At 40.7% G+C, this 16,519-nt stretch overlaps 1 protein-coding gene across 5 annotated transcripts in view; it reads left to right on the plus strand.

Annotated features, from left to right (window-relative positions):
- Nucleotides 1-15,222, plus strand: part of UPK3A (uroplakin 3A) — a 41,030-nt gene extending 25,808 nt beyond the window's left edge. The window contains exons 1-7 of one of the 5 annotated variants that reach the window (XM_049821505.1): nucleotides 6,871-7,030; nucleotides 7,226-7,299; nucleotides 8,137-8,292; nucleotides 10,951-11,230; nucleotides 12,448-12,530; nucleotides 13,009-13,141; nucleotides 13,936-15,222. In XM_049821505.1, the coding sequence (XP_049677462.1) occupies nucleotides 7,245-7,299; nucleotides 8,137-8,292; nucleotides 10,951-11,230; nucleotides 12,448-12,530; nucleotides 13,009-13,141; nucleotides 13,936-14,023 (795 nt within the window). In that variant the 5' untranslated portion in view covers nucleotides 6,871-7,030; nucleotides 7,226-7,244 and the 3' untranslated portion in view covers nucleotides 14,024-15,222. Of the gene's footprint in view, nucleotides 1-6,870; nucleotides 7,031-7,126; nucleotides 7,142-7,170; nucleotides 7,300-8,136; nucleotides 8,293-10,950; nucleotides 11,231-12,447; nucleotides 12,531-13,008; nucleotides 13,142-13,935 lie in introns of those variants that run through there. The other 4 variants (XM_049821506.1, XM_049821507.1, XM_049821504.1 and 1 more) reach the window with 4 other exon arrangements.
- Nucleotides 15,223-16,519: the final 1,297 nt, after the last annotated feature.

A 16,519-nucleotide genomic window follows, 5' to 3' on the forward strand; every position in this document is an offset into this window, starting at 1 on the left:
CTGAGAGCTGAGACAAGTGCACTGCAGTGGTAGGCAGATTTCAACAAAATGTCTCTCACTGAGTCCCATTAAGAGGAGAAAGAGAGGGTTTAAATAGCTTTATATAAGAAAAAAATCAGTTTCTGCCTACCAGGTTAAGTAAAAATATCTAATCATAAAGTTCCCTGAAATAAGCTTACAGTGGAGTCAGCTCAGCCCATTAGATGCTGGACTAGGAGCCATGAGAGTTGAGACACAGGCTTTCTTTACTACTGTAACACTCCAGTCAAGTCATTGCACTTCAACATGCATCAGTTTCCTCATTGAGACACTGGTCACAGCAATGCTTACTTTTTTCATATAATCTTTTTATGATAAATATAATTGGATTTATTCATTCAGTTTTTATCTCCCTTTACAGGGCTCTAGGTTTAAACCTGTTGACTGCAAAGAAACTTACACCAGCATAGCTGAAATTCTAATGTTGTTTTATCTATCACATCCCTCTCCCAGCAGCTATTTACACTGAATCCTGCTTGTTTATTATTAATTATTATTAACTTATATTTGCCACTAGTATCAGCTGAAAGCTTAGAACTTCAGAAGCATATGAGTCAGGAGAAACATTGTCTTCCTTTTCGTATATTGTTCCTTGAGTGGTTGTTTCACTTTTCAATGTAAAAAAAATTATTCTGGTATGTATTTTTGCAAATGCCTTCTACAGCATCAGACTGACTTTTCTTCCACATTCAATCACTGACCAAAGATATTTACTGCCAAGCGAACCCACTATGCACATCATCTCAAAGAAGCTGTAGAAAAACACTGAAGCATCTCAGTCTATTGCAAACTGAAACTCTATAAATGTCATGTTATAAACTACAAACCACACAAACACAGCTGGGTCAAGCATTTATCGCCCTTTCCTAGAGCAATTGTGAATCACAGTGGTTTACTACATCAGGATCCTTTTTTCCCCACATCTCTTGTTCTTGTCATATTCCAACTGTATTTGTGCATGAGAAGTTGCTGTATATCATGTTATCAAATCATGAGAATGAACTCCTTAAAAAAGCAATCTTTTGGTGCTGCTCATTGACTTACAGAGATAACTCAATACAGGGCTGGCAGCATTCCTGTTTGACATGTTCTCGTGGCTTCCATTCAATTAAGAGCTGAAAAAGAAGTTACTGCTCAGAAGTATGTCTTTTGAATACTGAAGAGGAACAGACTTGAAACTGAGCCATTTAAACTTTATCAGTAGGAACCTATATGCAAATTCTATAGAGGACTACATTATCAAACAACAAACAAAATGAGCATAAGTAACGAGGAATATGGATTGTTGTTTAGAACATAAATTTTGACTAGCAGCAGATGGGCATTCAGTACGTACGCTTACAGATTACTCCATCTTCCTGAATGGTCTGCTCTGGAACCATGACCATGAATACCATGGACCTGTGTATCCGAATAGTTTCACAAAGCCCTTTTACACCTCTTGGAAGGCAAATGAACGAGGCATTTCTGTGATATTGTCTGAAGAATGAGGATCCAGACTAAGCAATATCTGATTCATGTACTTCTTTTTAGGGGGTAGTTCTGGTTTAGGGTTTTTTTATCTGGTTGTTAACTTCAAACAGCATCTATCAGAATTTAGCATAAAGCATATCAGCTACAACATAAAAACTGTAGTCAAAACCAGCCTATACTTTCTGTCATTGTGGAATAGTGAATTAGCTAGTGGGTTACAATTCAGTGAGTAAAGGAAGTCCTAACAGAAAGCTTTTTCCATTTTTAATTACAACATTATGGACTCAATTCATCATTTTGTTAGAAAACTTTTACCCTGATCCGACTGCAGTGGAATTTGGCACACTGATCAGTACAGGAGCCTCGTTGTATTATACTTCACATTCATATAAAAGCACAGCAATTGCACCAAAGTTCAGCTGAGTCTCAAGGGTGTTAAACTGGCTTCATGAAGTGATATTTCAGGACGTTAGATTTAGAGAGGGATTCCAAGCCCTAAAAAAATCTTTGTGAGGAAAGGGCCACCTCTTCAGCCATTACAGAGAGATCCTTCTTGAACCGCAAATACTAATCAAGTTTCATGTCATTAAAATTCAATCTTGCTTGCAAACCCAGAAAGCTAAATTTTATTTACCTGGCAAAATTAAATTAAAAGGGCTCCATTATAAAAATAATCATGTACAACCTGAGGATGAAGGTGAGGGATTACACCCGCCACCTAGGGAGGCCTGCTTCCTCACATCAGCCAGGGAAAGGGTCATGGCATTGACCCATGTCATGCCAACACAGTCAAGTTACTTGTGCACAAAGCCAGTTAATGGAAACTGCAGCCTAGGGAATGTAGTCCCTTCACAGGCCGGGAAGATTAACTCCACCCCCTGTCATCTTTGCTTAGTTCTTCATCAAAAGCCAGGTTACTTTTGTCATGGATATAAAACACATTTATCCAGCCAGTCTGAATTACCAAAGATACTTTCTCTTCTTCCTCTTCTGCAGCAGTGTGACTCCTCATTATAACTAATGTTTAGAACAAGCCCCTCAACCAGCGGTGGATTCACTGAAGTATCATTTTGTAAGTGGAGAAATGTGGGACCAACCTCCATTGACCTGCCTGGCACAAATGATCCGTCACAAGGGGCAGCTCTGAGAAGGCTGCAGCAAACGGTGCTCGCTGTTATGAGGGACATCTCCACTATCACATAAGCCCAGGACTTTAATAAAAAGAAGTACTTCTTAGGGGTTCTTAACAGTATGAGATGAAAGTTCAAGCAGATAACCGTAGATAGCAAGACATTTCCTCAGCAAAGAAAACAGTAACTTCCGTGTAACAAAGAGACCTTTCATTTTAACCCCTAGCTCCTCCAAGCTGCAGATGTTTCAGTGTTCTGCGATTGTGTGGGGTTTACTGGAGAGATAAGATCTTATATGTGATTTCTTAGGGGAACGCAAGAAGGACTGGTTCTTCTGTTCGTAAGGAATCTACCTCAATGGAGCCATGCCAATTTATATTGGACAAGGGTGTGGCCCTGATTTCTTAAGTAGAAAGTTATTTTTCCCTTCCTGATGTTTCTACTGCTTGTCCTTTCAGGTTTGCACAAAGTTAATTCTCACCAGATGATAGAATAAGTTCCAAGTTCTCATCTTTCTAACGGAACCTTCATATTTCCTTATGGACACATGAAAGATTTCTAATTTAAGGAGATCAATGGCTCAGTGAGTCATGCTGCTCCGATCTGTGCACAGATGGGACCCCCACTCAGCACATAAGTCTGTTCCTGTGCTGAGTGAATGTAGGATGGGGCTTATCTCCATCACACTGGTCCCTTTTTAACAAAGCGGTTCGCAGAGCTCTTCTGGAGATTCATAACCTGTACACGCAAAGGGACTCTGTCAGGAAAGGAGCAAGAAAGACCCTGAAAATAAATCCTGAGGCCATGTTAATAGGTGTGTAGATTTTACAATCAGAATTTAATGCTCCTTGTGGCAGCAACGGAGGATAGGAATACTTCTCCAGGAAGCCAAAGTCATATCAAAGAGATTTCAGAACTGAACAAAAGTACCAGGCATCCATGTGGCCTTTGTGCAGTGGATCTTGTGACATGTGAAGCTCCTACTGTCTTGAAGTATTCTGGGAAGACTTTGAGAGAGAGAAATGTCATAAAACGTATTTCACCTCCTGCTTCAGTGAGGAGTTTTCTCCCTAGATAAATGGGAAATTTCTCCCTTTTGTCTGCAGCCTTATGATACAAATACAGTGCAGTGCTGTCTGCAGGTTATTTACCATTAGATGAAAGTTTCCATTGCCAGGATAGCTTGGATTCCCAGACACTGCCCATGACAATCTCTTACTAATACCAGCCCCCAGAACAGTCACTTCTGAAGTCTGTAGTAGCTGACCAGTAACCTCTTTGAATAGATTTTTTTGTTTCAGTGCCACTCTCAAATGGACTGATGTACAGCAGTATGACAGCTGCTTCCCTTGCAGTTAACCTCTGCAGACCAGATGGTGCATAGAGGTGGTTATAGTTCCTGCCAGATCATGTCTGAAGAACAGTGACTGGACAGAAGGAAAAACTTTTCCATTGTTTCTCATTCCAGCTTGTCCTCACTTTCACAGTATTTTATAATGCTACATCTCTGTACTTCCCCATTTTTTAACCGTGTCAGCTCTCCACCACTGTCCCAAGCTTTGATCGCCTGTTTTATCAACTTTTTTTTAACCATCTCTGCACCCTCGTCCAGATGTCCCATATTCATGGAATGCTTTTTAAAAATTAATTCACTTGTCTCCTTTTTCAGCCCATTCCTCAAGGTCTACACCCACCAGGATATCTGCAGGAAATTACAAGCTAATAATAGCTATGCAGAAAACTAGTAAGGATCTTCAAATTAATTTATAATGGATTCTATGTTTTATTTGTCTTCCTCGCCCTTTGGATTAGATTATGTCTTGACTGGTAGATGTCACCACCATGCTTTTTAATATCTTTATTAAACGCTGTAATGTCTCTACATGGAGCTGGGCTTGTAAGTGGCCCATAAATTTTAGCCCGTGTAGTGGACCGGAGAGATGGAGCACAGCAGAGTATGGAGGGTTATCTCCACTATGCCCACAGCTGAGAATGCAAAGAAGGTTTGGACTTCAGATCCTGGAGCGTCCCATACATTTCACAGCCTTTCAGGAGTTCAGGCCTCATCCTCCTCAAACCCTTACGGGCTTCACACAGCCCTGGAAAGCCAAAGCTACAGGCAAGTTTTGTTCTCACAGAGCTATCAATCCAAACTGACTCTGGAGGCTTCTATGAATTACTCCAGAATTGCCCACAAGGCAACACAGAGCAAGAAAATTGGCATTGTTGCTTAAACAAAGACATAGGAATTTACACTGATTTCTTCTCTTGCACTTCCTTTGGGGAACACTGTGATTTTACTGAGGTTTAGTTTGTTCATGGTAACATCCTTTAAATCCAGACCAGCTCCCCTGACTTCAATGGAGTTAATATGGATTTACGCAAGTGTAAGCAAGGATGAGATCTGGTCCTAATTTAGGACACATCTGCCAGCACAGATGGAGCCGAGAGAGTTTATTGTCATGTTAATTTTCTACCTTTGTTTGAGATTCTTCTGAGCATGGAACAAACCCAACAATTTTAAAATCTCGCAACATAGGCAATGTTATACCTTTTATTGTGGCTGGTGAATTCCACCAGAGCACAAGATGGCCTTGTACTGAAGTAAATCATGATGGCTTAAAAAAACAGCGTCATGGAAAATAATGGCTAAAATTGTCATCCTGTAGCCACTTTGAAAGGTGATTAACTTTCTACGATGAGCAGCTCTATTGACACACTCCTGGCTGTTTTCAAATGAATCGCGTGAGTAACAGTTTGCATGACTGTAGCCTGAGGAGCAGTTTGCCATACTCTTCATCCAGGCAAGACTCCAAGAAGGTCATGCAGAGTTTTGCCTGAGTAATAAGTGCTAAATTTATTGTTTGATGGCCGTGAATCTAAAAATCATAATTGCTATCTTTAAATTAAATATTTTATTGTGATTCTGGGCCTTAATCTGTTGATTTTTAAAATCGGTATCTTTTTCTGTTGTCTGTTTTGATGCTTTAGAAAGTGAATGAGGGAGCAGTGCTTTCTTATAAAACTTGAAAAAGTATTTTGTAGTACATGCAAAAGGCTTGCATGCCATGAAATAGAATATTGCATTTTCTCTGCCATCCAGTATGTCCTGGTATCCTTTTTTTTTTTTTTAATTAGGCAAATAATGTGTCTATTTTCTGTCTTAAAGGGAAAAAAGCTACTGATGATTGCTCTGGAAGGGTTACTTGTGTAAAGAATTCAGGATCTGATTTTACAGGAATCCCTGTTTGGAGAAAGTATTGATTTTATGATGGAGAAGGAGATCTTGTTGTTCTTTAGCTCTGCTTTTACTGTAGAGTCAGAAACCTTACAGTTTTTGAGTATTATTATAGTGCTTTAAGGGATCAAAACATTCTTGAGCAGATCAGTACCAAGTTTGTACAACTAACCCCCTTAGTGTAAATGTTAAAAATCAGATTTCTAGGAATAAAAGACAGAATCTGGTTTAATCTGATTTATCTGAGTATTAATGCCAGCACAGGTTTGAGTGCATTGTAGAGTAAGAAGGAATACTGCAACTCATTCTTATCCTATAGCAGTGCAAATCTAGGGTAACTCCTGTATTCAATATTCTCCCTCAAAAGTAGTGTGAGAAAAAAAGTCAAACCAAACACACTGAAGATGATGTGCAGAATTTGAAACAAAATGAGACACATATGGGGAGGAAATTGCATTATAATAATTTGATTACATATTTCAAACAGATTTCTGGGGCCCATGGCATACCCATAAAGGAGATGAATTTGGTAATGTAACTGTAGTGATATTACTGTAAATCTGGAGTTGCTGCAGTAACATCATGTTAGCACCATTAATTCTGTAAAATCTTGCTGATAGTTATTTTTTCCCCTCAGCCTATTTTAAGTGGGTGATTAATAATTTTGTAATCTGAGCTCTTACGTAATAGACCATTCATAATAGCAGTTACTCATCAAGAATATTCTCAGCTGAACAATTTGGTACAACAGGACAGATTCAGATTTCCCAGCAGTTTGCTCTTCATGTAGTTGCCCTGAATCACACTAGGGTTAACCAGAAGCAGAAAGCTTATGTTTTTCAGGATGTAACCCAGGAAACACAATTCAGAAGGCAATTGTAACCTCTGTTAAGGCTGCCCAAATTTAGAGCTCTGAATCAGAACCATCCATGATGCAGACTGGATGAAGGGTTCAGATATTCAGTTCCAAATTTTTCCTACATGAGAGATTTCAAAAATTTTTAGACAGAAGGTCAAGAACAAAGCCACCTATCAATGACGTAGGTGGGGAAAAAAACCTCTTTACACCCATAGCACTGTTGAGAACTACACTGGTGCCCACTATCAGGTGGAAATCAAAACTGCAACACCCTTCCTCACCTGGGAGCAGGTAATAGCTGGGGGATTGGTGACATCTGAGCAGGAGGGGCAATAGGCATATAGGGAGGTGCTGGGGGGAGTAGGTAACTTCTAACCACAGGGAGTTTGTGGAAAGGAGTAGGTGCGGTTGACTTCAGGGAGGGAGCAGAATTGGGAGCTCTTCAATGGGGGCTGCCTCACAACATTATTTTTCCTTTCCTGGCAGGTTTCTGGAGGGCTCAAGCATGTGCAGCTCTTGGGTTGTATTAGCCTTTTGCTACTTGGGACAGCTGTGTGCAGGTAAGAGGCATCTATCTGCAGTCTCTTCTCCTTTCCTGTTGCTCCTCTCTTTGTACCTCTTCCCTTTGTGTTTTTCTTGTGGGTTTTTTTGTTTTGTCTTGGGTGTCAACTCTTTGCTCTAAGACCTGTGTTGGGAGGGGAGTTTAGGGCTTCAAACATGTATTCTGCTGGAATATTGTTAAAGTATCTCTACTGCAGCTAAGCTGGGAAGGAGGAGGTGCTGCTGAATCTCTCTCTGTTTTTAGTTAATCTTGCCCGGGGGAGACTGGAGATGGGATGAGCTTGTGTGGAGAGGGAGGAAGTATCTGACATAAACTTTATTCTAAGACTACTTGCTCTTTCCAGTGCCTCTCCCAGACAGTTTCCCTTTTTTGTAAGGTTTTGCTATATCTCTCTCTGAATGTTAACAAGCCTGGTCTTAAAAACCTTAAGGTTCCTTACTGCTAATTGATTTGAGAACTGACTGTACTGCTTCTGGTGCTGCCACTGGAGGGGGGAGTCTGTATGTGGGACCCTGAAGACAGATGTTTAAGTATCCCCTATAATGAGGCTTTGCCTTTCACCTTCTGAGGTGGTGTGACCTGTATGTTTGAGGAGCAACATCTCATGTCTCCTTTCCCAAATCCTTGGGGTCTCCTTTTTGCATTAAAGCAAACCCCCTCACTCTCAAACTTTCACAGGGCAGGTAGGCTGTTTCCTGCTCAGTTGCAGTTCATATCTCCCTTTTATGCTTTAATGTTGTTTGTTAGTGCTGCCAGATCCTCCCTTTTGAGTCAGAGCTTGCAGGGGGAAGGGGGAAGATTTTTCATACACTTTTTTGGTAACTTTCTCTTCTAGATCAAAGCCTGAAGCCTCAGATTGCAACCCCTCAGCTTGCTACAAACAATCCCACTCTTACTACAGTTGCTCTAGAAAAACCTTTCTGTATGTTTGACAGCTCACTGCATCCGAATAAATCTTACGTCATCTACTTGTATGCTATGAAGGAAACAGGTGAGTATCCAGCATTCTGCCTCTCTGGAAGATAACTACGTTACATGGCCATTGCATGCAATTCTTCACAATTTGATGGGAGTGGGTTTGAATGGGGGAAAAGAGAAAAATCTGTAGCTGTAAGCTATGTACAAGCTGAGCCTCTGGCCTCAGTTTTGTCTAGGGTATTATTACAAAATATAAATAATCATAGTATTTCAAAGGGGCGGGGCTGGTTAATGATAGCAAGTGTTAGTACTGTGCTAGCTGACTCCCAGTAGGCGTGGAGCAGTGCTATCAGCTATAAGCCTTTGCCCAAATCTTGGTAATGAAACCAAGTGGTCCACAGTCTGATATCTTACCTTTGTCTAAACACAAATGCCTTGTATAGAAGTCTGAATTCCCCTAAGTAAACCGGCTAAGAGAAACTGGGTAACGCTGCTGTTTGCATCATAGTTAGGGTAGCCAGCCCTTGCAAGGACTACTTGTTTTTTTTGTAGACAAAGGCAAGTCATGCTAGACTTGTGGTCAAAGATGCCTGTCCCATGGGCTCATTCATAAAATGAGTTTCATAACTGCTTGGCAATGAAACTTTGCTGGCAGTGACCGCGAACTGCCTTCCCTGTTCCCTGCTGTTCTGGCAGACTGTTTTGAATGTCAGTTAGAGCTACTCCATAAGCCGACAGAAACAAATTACTTCCTTATATCATGCCTTCTCCCCTGAAGGCTGTATGCAGCCTCCTTTTCTGAGAGGCAACGAGAAGAGATCTTGAGGGGGCAGTAGTGAAACCCACCGACAGACAAAACAGGCTTGAAACTTCCACTGCTGATTGTTGCCACTTTGGACAAGGTGGAAAGAGGGTGCCTTGGGGCAGAAGCCGTAATCAGAGACACCATCCCATACAGCTAACATAGACAATTGTGAATGCATGGCCTTCTGAGACACATCCCATGACTGAAGTGCACATCTTTATACCTTTAAAACAAACTCTAAGTGCATTATAATTATATAAAAGGCTACCGATACCTAGTTAGACCTGCAAATAAGGTTTGTGTTAGAAATTACCTCAACCACCCCATCTTCTGTAGTTTCTGTGGCAAAAGCTTCCTATGCAGGTGGATGAATCCCTACAAAAGGGGTTATATACAGAGAAATCTCTTCTGCTTTTAAGGCAAGCAGACACAAACTTGTTACTTTGCAGACTGGGAGGAATTTTGTTTGGATTTATCTCTGGTCTGCAGAGAAGCACATTGGTTCACCCTTGGATGCCTCCTGGAGCAGGGAGAAGGAAAATTTAAGAGAACTAAATTTTCTTTAATGCCTTATGTTCAGCTCTGCTGGTAAGGAAATGTGTCGGCATACTACAAAGCTGAGGGTCTTGCAAATTTCTGAGGAAGTCATGTAACTTCTAGCTCTCCTCTTGTTAATGTTGCTAGTAGACCTAGTAAATTTTAAAAAAACCCCAAGCAAACCAACTAACCCCAACAAAAAAAAAACCACAAAATGAACTTGCTTAGGCATCAGCTCTTATTTGCTCACAAGAGCCAGGCTAAGTTATTGAAGTAGATGGAGACTGGGAGAGCAGTAAGACCTAGCTGCGAGAATCATAATTTGGGAAAGCAAGCCCAAGAATAGAGCAGGTCTTAGCTAGTATTTGCTTTCATGTTATTGGCTCCCATTGAAGAGAGGGATGTCAGAGCTCAACAAACCTGAGCGCTGACCCTTAAGTTGTATTTCTAACCTGTCCTAGAAACTTTTCCCTTTTAAAACTGGTTTAATTTTGCATTGGGTCATAGCTAAAAACTCACGGCCAAGCAGCTGCAAGAACTCTGCTCCAGGAGCACAGCAGAACATTTCCAAACTGAAGTAGTTCCCAATGTACCATGGCTTTGTAAAAACTGGCCTTCTTTTGCTGCTGACACCACTGAACAGCTGGAGGGAGCTCTCAAAAAAAATTTAACCTGCAGTTGCAGAACTCGGGAGCATGTCTTGGGATTCATGCCTTGGCTTTGCAACAGGAAAGGTTTGAGAGCTGCAACTGAGCTTCCAAACTATGCTTTAGGGCTGGGCACAGATTCACACTCTGCTTGAAGCTGTGAGGACTTTCAGACTTTGAGGCATGCTGCCTGGAAGCAGTGACGTGCCTCGCTGGCCAGAAATGGAGATACTGCATCCATTCATGCAGCCCCCTACACACTGCTCTGCGTACTGTGTGGTTCTGGGAGGTCCAGCTGCTGCATGACCAGAGGTCTGAGGGTTTCTGTTCCAGGAGATGGGAGAATTGTGACTCTATAGGAACTCTGCCTTGGCTATAGTATCAAATCTGAAATGGCAGCATTTACTGAATGTTTATTGGAGCCACATGTGGCATGGCCTTTGCCCCCCACCCCCCTTCACCAGATTCTCCTTGGAAAAGAGGAATTTTGGGAGGGTGGCTACTAAAGTAGTACTCTGAGATACTCTATGGATCCCTCAGTTTCTGAGGGACAAGTGTAAAGAGCTTCATCACCAAATAAGGAGGAAGCGGTAAGATCACTACACAGCCAAATTGGTTGCAGGTTTTTTGTTTTCCTTTTGAGTGTTTTGGGGTAGAAGAGCAAGTTGCCAAGTAAATACAGGGTGAATGGAAAGGGCTGAGCTAGTTCTAACAGTCTTGTTAAAAAGCATCTCTCCTGCAGCAAGTGCAATAAGCTCCCAGGTGACTGACAACAGCAGCAAACCACTCGACAGCACCTTCCAACAAACAAGTGGCGGGCAGCTTGGACCTTACAAAGCTGCCTTGTTTGATGTACCCAATTGTGCATCGCCTCCCAAACTTGCTGATGTAGGAGATGTCAACAAAGTTTCTGATGTCCTGAAACAATACCTCTTCAGAGTCGGGGATGACGGGACCTGTTTGTATGACCCAAACTTCCTAGCGGTCTGTAACCCACCTCTTGCACCAGATACAACATACAGGTATAATTCTTATTTCTTACACGGTGAATGCTGCTCTTAAAACACAATAGGAAGCAATGGAGCAAAATAGGAGTTTATAATGTTCTTTTGTAATGGTATGATGCGAACTACCAGTCCCTAACCAAAATGCTCTATTGCAAGGGTAGTTGTGAAGAAGGCTTGGCTTTGGTCTAGCACCTTGCAGACGGTGCCGTATGGTACCCTAGCAGTGGTGAGCTCTGTCAGGTTCAATTCAGTGATCAGTAGGAAAATTCAATGTGTGAACTGCTGAATCTATACCTATGTTGGAGTAGGTAATCCAGTGACAGCATCTGATGAGAAACTGCTTGTAGAAAAGGATTTTGACTGGAAAATGATGTTGAGATTATTCACCATGTATTTTGTGTTAGATGATTCTGCCAAATTGCAGACAGATCTGGCTCTGCTTGCTTTGTTTTGATGGGATTTTGGGGAGCCAAAGCTCTCCTTGGTCTCCAGCCCCAGGAAGCCATTGATGTTACTGGAGTCTTCACAGTGGCTTGCAGACTTGTCTGACCCCTGTTGTCTGCGGAAGCTGGCCATCTGGGGAATTTGGGCACACTGACAGCCATTACCCAAAACACTTGCTTTGCTCTTGCCAGCTACTTAAAAGCTGTAGTAAAAATGGCAGCCACATGGAGCCATACCTGCTGTGGAGACCTAATACACTTCTGAAACAAAATACTATGGGCTCTTAGTTTTGCAAAAACTGTCTTGCCTCTTCTGTCTCTTCAGGACACTTCTGAAAACTCAAACTATTGTGGAATGGAAACTTAATTTCTTTGCCAAATCTGATGTTGGCCTGTCTCTTCAATACTGTCTTCTAGCAGTGAAAGTGCCAAAGATCTCTATTGTTGGACAAAATCTTTGACTTCCATATGGAAATCAAAACCACTTGCTGTCCTAAATAATGAGGCTCTTCACAACAGGAAATAGCAAGCTGGGAAAAACTGTTGTTGCAAAGCTATCATCTGCCAAGGCTCAGAAGAACAGTGCAAACTGTGCATGACATAGCATGGAATGCTTTTCCATGATTAATTCTATTTTTTTCTTTATAACGTCTCTGAAAATAGTCAATTACCTTTGTCTCCATCTAATGCTTTGACAAAACCTGCAGTCTGACCAGCTAATCCAATACCTTAAAAATGCTGGTAAGAAAGCTCCAATTTAAAACCTAATTTAACGCTTTTTCTCTATAGGTTTAAATATGTATTGCTAGATAGCACTGAAGGTATCATGAAAGCCCAAACTCTCTGGTCTGATCCAATCAAAACCAGAAGAGGTAAGTCTGCGGCTTTGCTCAGATCTTCTGAGTAGTTGTGCTTGCCTTAGGACACTATTGCTCTATGAGCAACACCTAGTCCTTTCCCAAAGTTTTAACAATTTTGTCAGCCTTTCAGTATTGGAGTAGCAGACTTAAATATGGAATAATTCTCTACTTTTGTGTACTTCAGAACAATTCTTTTAGTAAAGAGAAAGTTTGTACATGCAGTTTCAGATTAGATGCACATCATGGTATCTGGTGCTGTTGACATTTCTCAGTAATACAGGTACTTGTCATACTGGCTAAACTGCTGAGGAAAGCTTATGAACTCTAAATGCTGACATTGAGTCTTAAACCTGTTTCCCATAAATCATCTAAGACTTCAAGTATAGACATAATCAGTTTGCCTCTCCTAAATCACCAGCTTTCTCCTATTTGGTAGGGGTGTTCATGGTCAAAAATAGATCATAGGAACAGTCTTTCTATGCTTTTCTAGTTAAACTTCCCTTGAAAATTGACACCTGGCCTGGTCGAAGGAGTGGAGACATGATTGTCATTACATCGATCCTAAGTGTTCTTGTGTTCCTTCTGCTTGCTGGCTTTCTTGCCTCTGTGTCCTCTGCTGTCATGTAAGTACTGCTACACCTTACAACTTCCAGTAAGACTACCTAACCTCTCAGTCATCAGCCTTCTTCCATATGGCTTCAAGCCACTGTTGCTGATCTTGTTTGAGATGACAGACCAGATGGTGTCCTCCAAATTTTGAAGCTGGTAAAAGGAAAAGACTACTTTATCATAATCTTCCCTAAGATCAGCAGCTCTTGTAATTATTACACAGCCTTAAGCTTACTAGCTGCCAGGCTTTAGTAGGGACTGCTGGAAAAACAACAGTAGAGTTGTACGTAAAGCCTGCATATTTTTTTCTTGCATATTGCAGCTTTCCATCTATTCAAGAGTTTGGAAACTGTCTTAAGGAGTACAGGCATTTGTAAAGATTACATAATGTCCTAATTAATGCCTTGATTTTAATTTATTTGCCCCCTCCACAAGAGAAATTAGTTACCCCTTTCAATTAATAAGTGAGGCTTTGCTGGAGCTGTATAACTCAACTAGTCTATGCATGTTCATTTTGGAGGGAATTAACTAAATTTTAGAAATGGTGGGTAGCAGGGCTGCTAACACTCACTTCTTTCATTCACTTGAAAATGATGCAAGTGCTCTGTATTCTGTCAGCTCTGCCAGGCTCTCCTGGATTAAAGATGTGGAAAGCAAAAACTGCATTGCAAATGATTACTTAATAAAATTTATGGGCTTCTCTGATGCTGAATGATTTAAATAGCAATCAGCCTTTGCAAAGTGTTGTGACAGTAGGCTCCACTCAGTCTCTACTGGAACTTAATAAAGCCTTTCACTTGCCCACCAGGGGATCAAAAGATTCTTCTGCAGAGACAAGGTGCATGTCTCAGACTATTCAACAAAGTGAACCAAGACCGCAGTTAAGCTCTGAGTGAACAACCTGATTCAAGTCAGTGGTGGAAATACAACTGAATTGCTACATGTGCTAGACCTAAGGGACTGTCTCTTCTACTCGACACTAGTCCAAAACAAGCTACAGAACACAACCCAGGCAACTGAAGATGAATGGCATACATGAAATAAGGACAACTTTTTTTGAAGTCTTGCAGTATGTGATATCTTGTCTTGTCCTAATGAGATTTGATTTAGTTAATTGCCCTGTATAGAACATATTGAATGCCTGGACTGAAGAAAGAATCATCACAAGATCCTTCAACTTCAGTGGTGTGATCAGAACTTGTCTAGTACATGTATCTCATCTGGAGTAAGCATTACTGCAGACATCTCATCTGCTTCTCATGATCAGATGAACATGATGTAGCCATTTGTGTCTCAACCTTTCTCTATAGTAACTGATGAGGAATAAAGAAAACCAGGCTGCTTTAGAAAAAGATGTTCTTAGAGAAAACTAGGGATTAAAAGGTAGACAACAGGGAGCTATTGCTGCTTCCTCAGGATTTTAGTGACTATTTGTGTCGTAAGACTTCCCTTTTTTCCTTTCCTTCCCTAAAAGAAAGCAAAAAAGTGCCCTGTATGTAGCAGAGTAATTCTGATCTGAAATACTTAAATACCCTCAAACAGCTTTGCAGGGATGAAAGCTAACAAAACTGCTTCAAAGAAGGTGTGTTCTTTCAGAGCTCTGTTGGTGGGCTAGTGAAGAAGAGATACTGCTTTAGTGGGACACATGAGTATATTCACTGTTATCAGGCTTAGCCTCATTCTTTACCTTGGGCAGTTGCAAGCCAGCACTCTTCACTTCTTAGTATCTAGACTGGTGGGGTTTTTTAAAACTAATTCTCTTCCTTCATTTCATGATCTCAGTTGGTGACTAAAAAGAAATCTTTGCCCCAAGTTTGAGTTATGTACTGCTTTTTTTCCATTGATGCCAACTTCCATATGCAGTTTTGTCTCTACAAAATACTTGAGGAAGATCCAGCTTCAAAGCCCTACTTTTTGCCTCGAGTATGTATAAGCAACTGTCCTATTGTAGCAAGTACTTACTTGTGATAAGTACAGAGCTGCTACTTGTTGTTATTGATGTCCTCCTAGTTTATCAGTAAACTTGTTAAACTGTCTCAGATTATAAATACAGAAGGATTCTGTTTTGACACGGGTACTTCACCATCACTGTCATGACTGGATGATCTTGCACTGATACTTATTTCAAGGAGTGGGACTTATTCTCTTCATATTTTGAAAATTAAGAAGTTTTGTGTAAAGTCAAACATTGTCAGGGTCGAGTGTTGAGATTGTAGCCTGGTGCAAATTATTCCATTTTAAACTTCAGGACTTAGGCCCGAGAGATTTTTATATGAGCTTCTGGTATTTGGGTATTCTAACTACAGCATGGTAAAGCTTGCCTCCTCACCATCTTGGTTTCAGCTACGCAAGGGCTGGCAGGGAGAAGGGAGAAAGCACTTTAAGCAAGAGATGTGTGCTGTGCCCTCTGACTAGAAATGGATGCTGAAGTACCTGGAATGATATTTTTCTGGGTTTTGGCCATTGGTGCCTGCCTTATAATTTTCTGCCATGCAGGCTGCTACAAACACCATTCTGAGATGCTTTCTCATTCGTGTATTGGGTAGTAACTTGGAAGCAATGGATATTTGAAGAAAAAAGGGAGTATGAATTGTACATGTGTAATGCTGAACATTAGAGTACCTGAGAGATCCTTGGAGTGTTTGCCTCCTTTATACAGCCAAAGTAGTACTTCATTGCTATAGAGGACTCAACTCCTTGCTCTGGACCCAGTGGAAAAACAGGCTATCTAACAGTAGGATCAATAAAATTAATAAAGCCAAGTAAGTATCCTTTCAACTGCAGACAGTTAATACATTATATTTGATGCCATATCAGTTAATTCTATTACTGGAATAAGTTTTCCTTCATTTTGTTTAAAGGAGTTGCATGAGACTGTATGTCAGGACATGGAGTTATCATTTAAACTACAGCACTAGAATAATCCAATCTGTTTTCTGCCAATATCTATTAAGACACACACATCAAGCAGTTTCTCTCACTCAACATATAACTGATTTTAGTCAGTTTAATCCTGCTAATGGGCCTAATTGAATAGCTTGTATTTCTTCCTGTGCTTCTCTTACAGCTTTCATTTAAAAGATCTTACCTTCATTTTTTTATGGAAAAATTCAGAATGGATTATTTGGGTTGTTTTTTTTCCCCCTCCAGACAAACAAAGCAGAATTAACAGTCTCGGTTGTTCCTATATTGCCATGCATACAGGCTTTGCGAATTTTCATTTTAGCTTTTCAAAACTTCCCCAGTGTTCATAAAGTTTGTGTGAAGAAGAATTCTACCTTTCACCAGCTTCAAAACTTAGGATGTTTCTTTCTCAAAGAACATGGGAAGGAAGAGAAACTCTAACATTATGACTTTTATGAAAATTTCCTGTTGAAATATTTTGTTGAAAA

Source organism: Accipiter gentilis, chromosome 18, assembly GCF_929443795.1.
Source record: "Accipiter gentilis chromosome 18, bAccGen1.1, whole genome shotgun sequence".
Taxonomy (NCBI): domain Eukaryota; kingdom Metazoa; phylum Chordata; class Aves; order Accipitriformes; family Accipitridae; genus Astur; species Astur gentilis.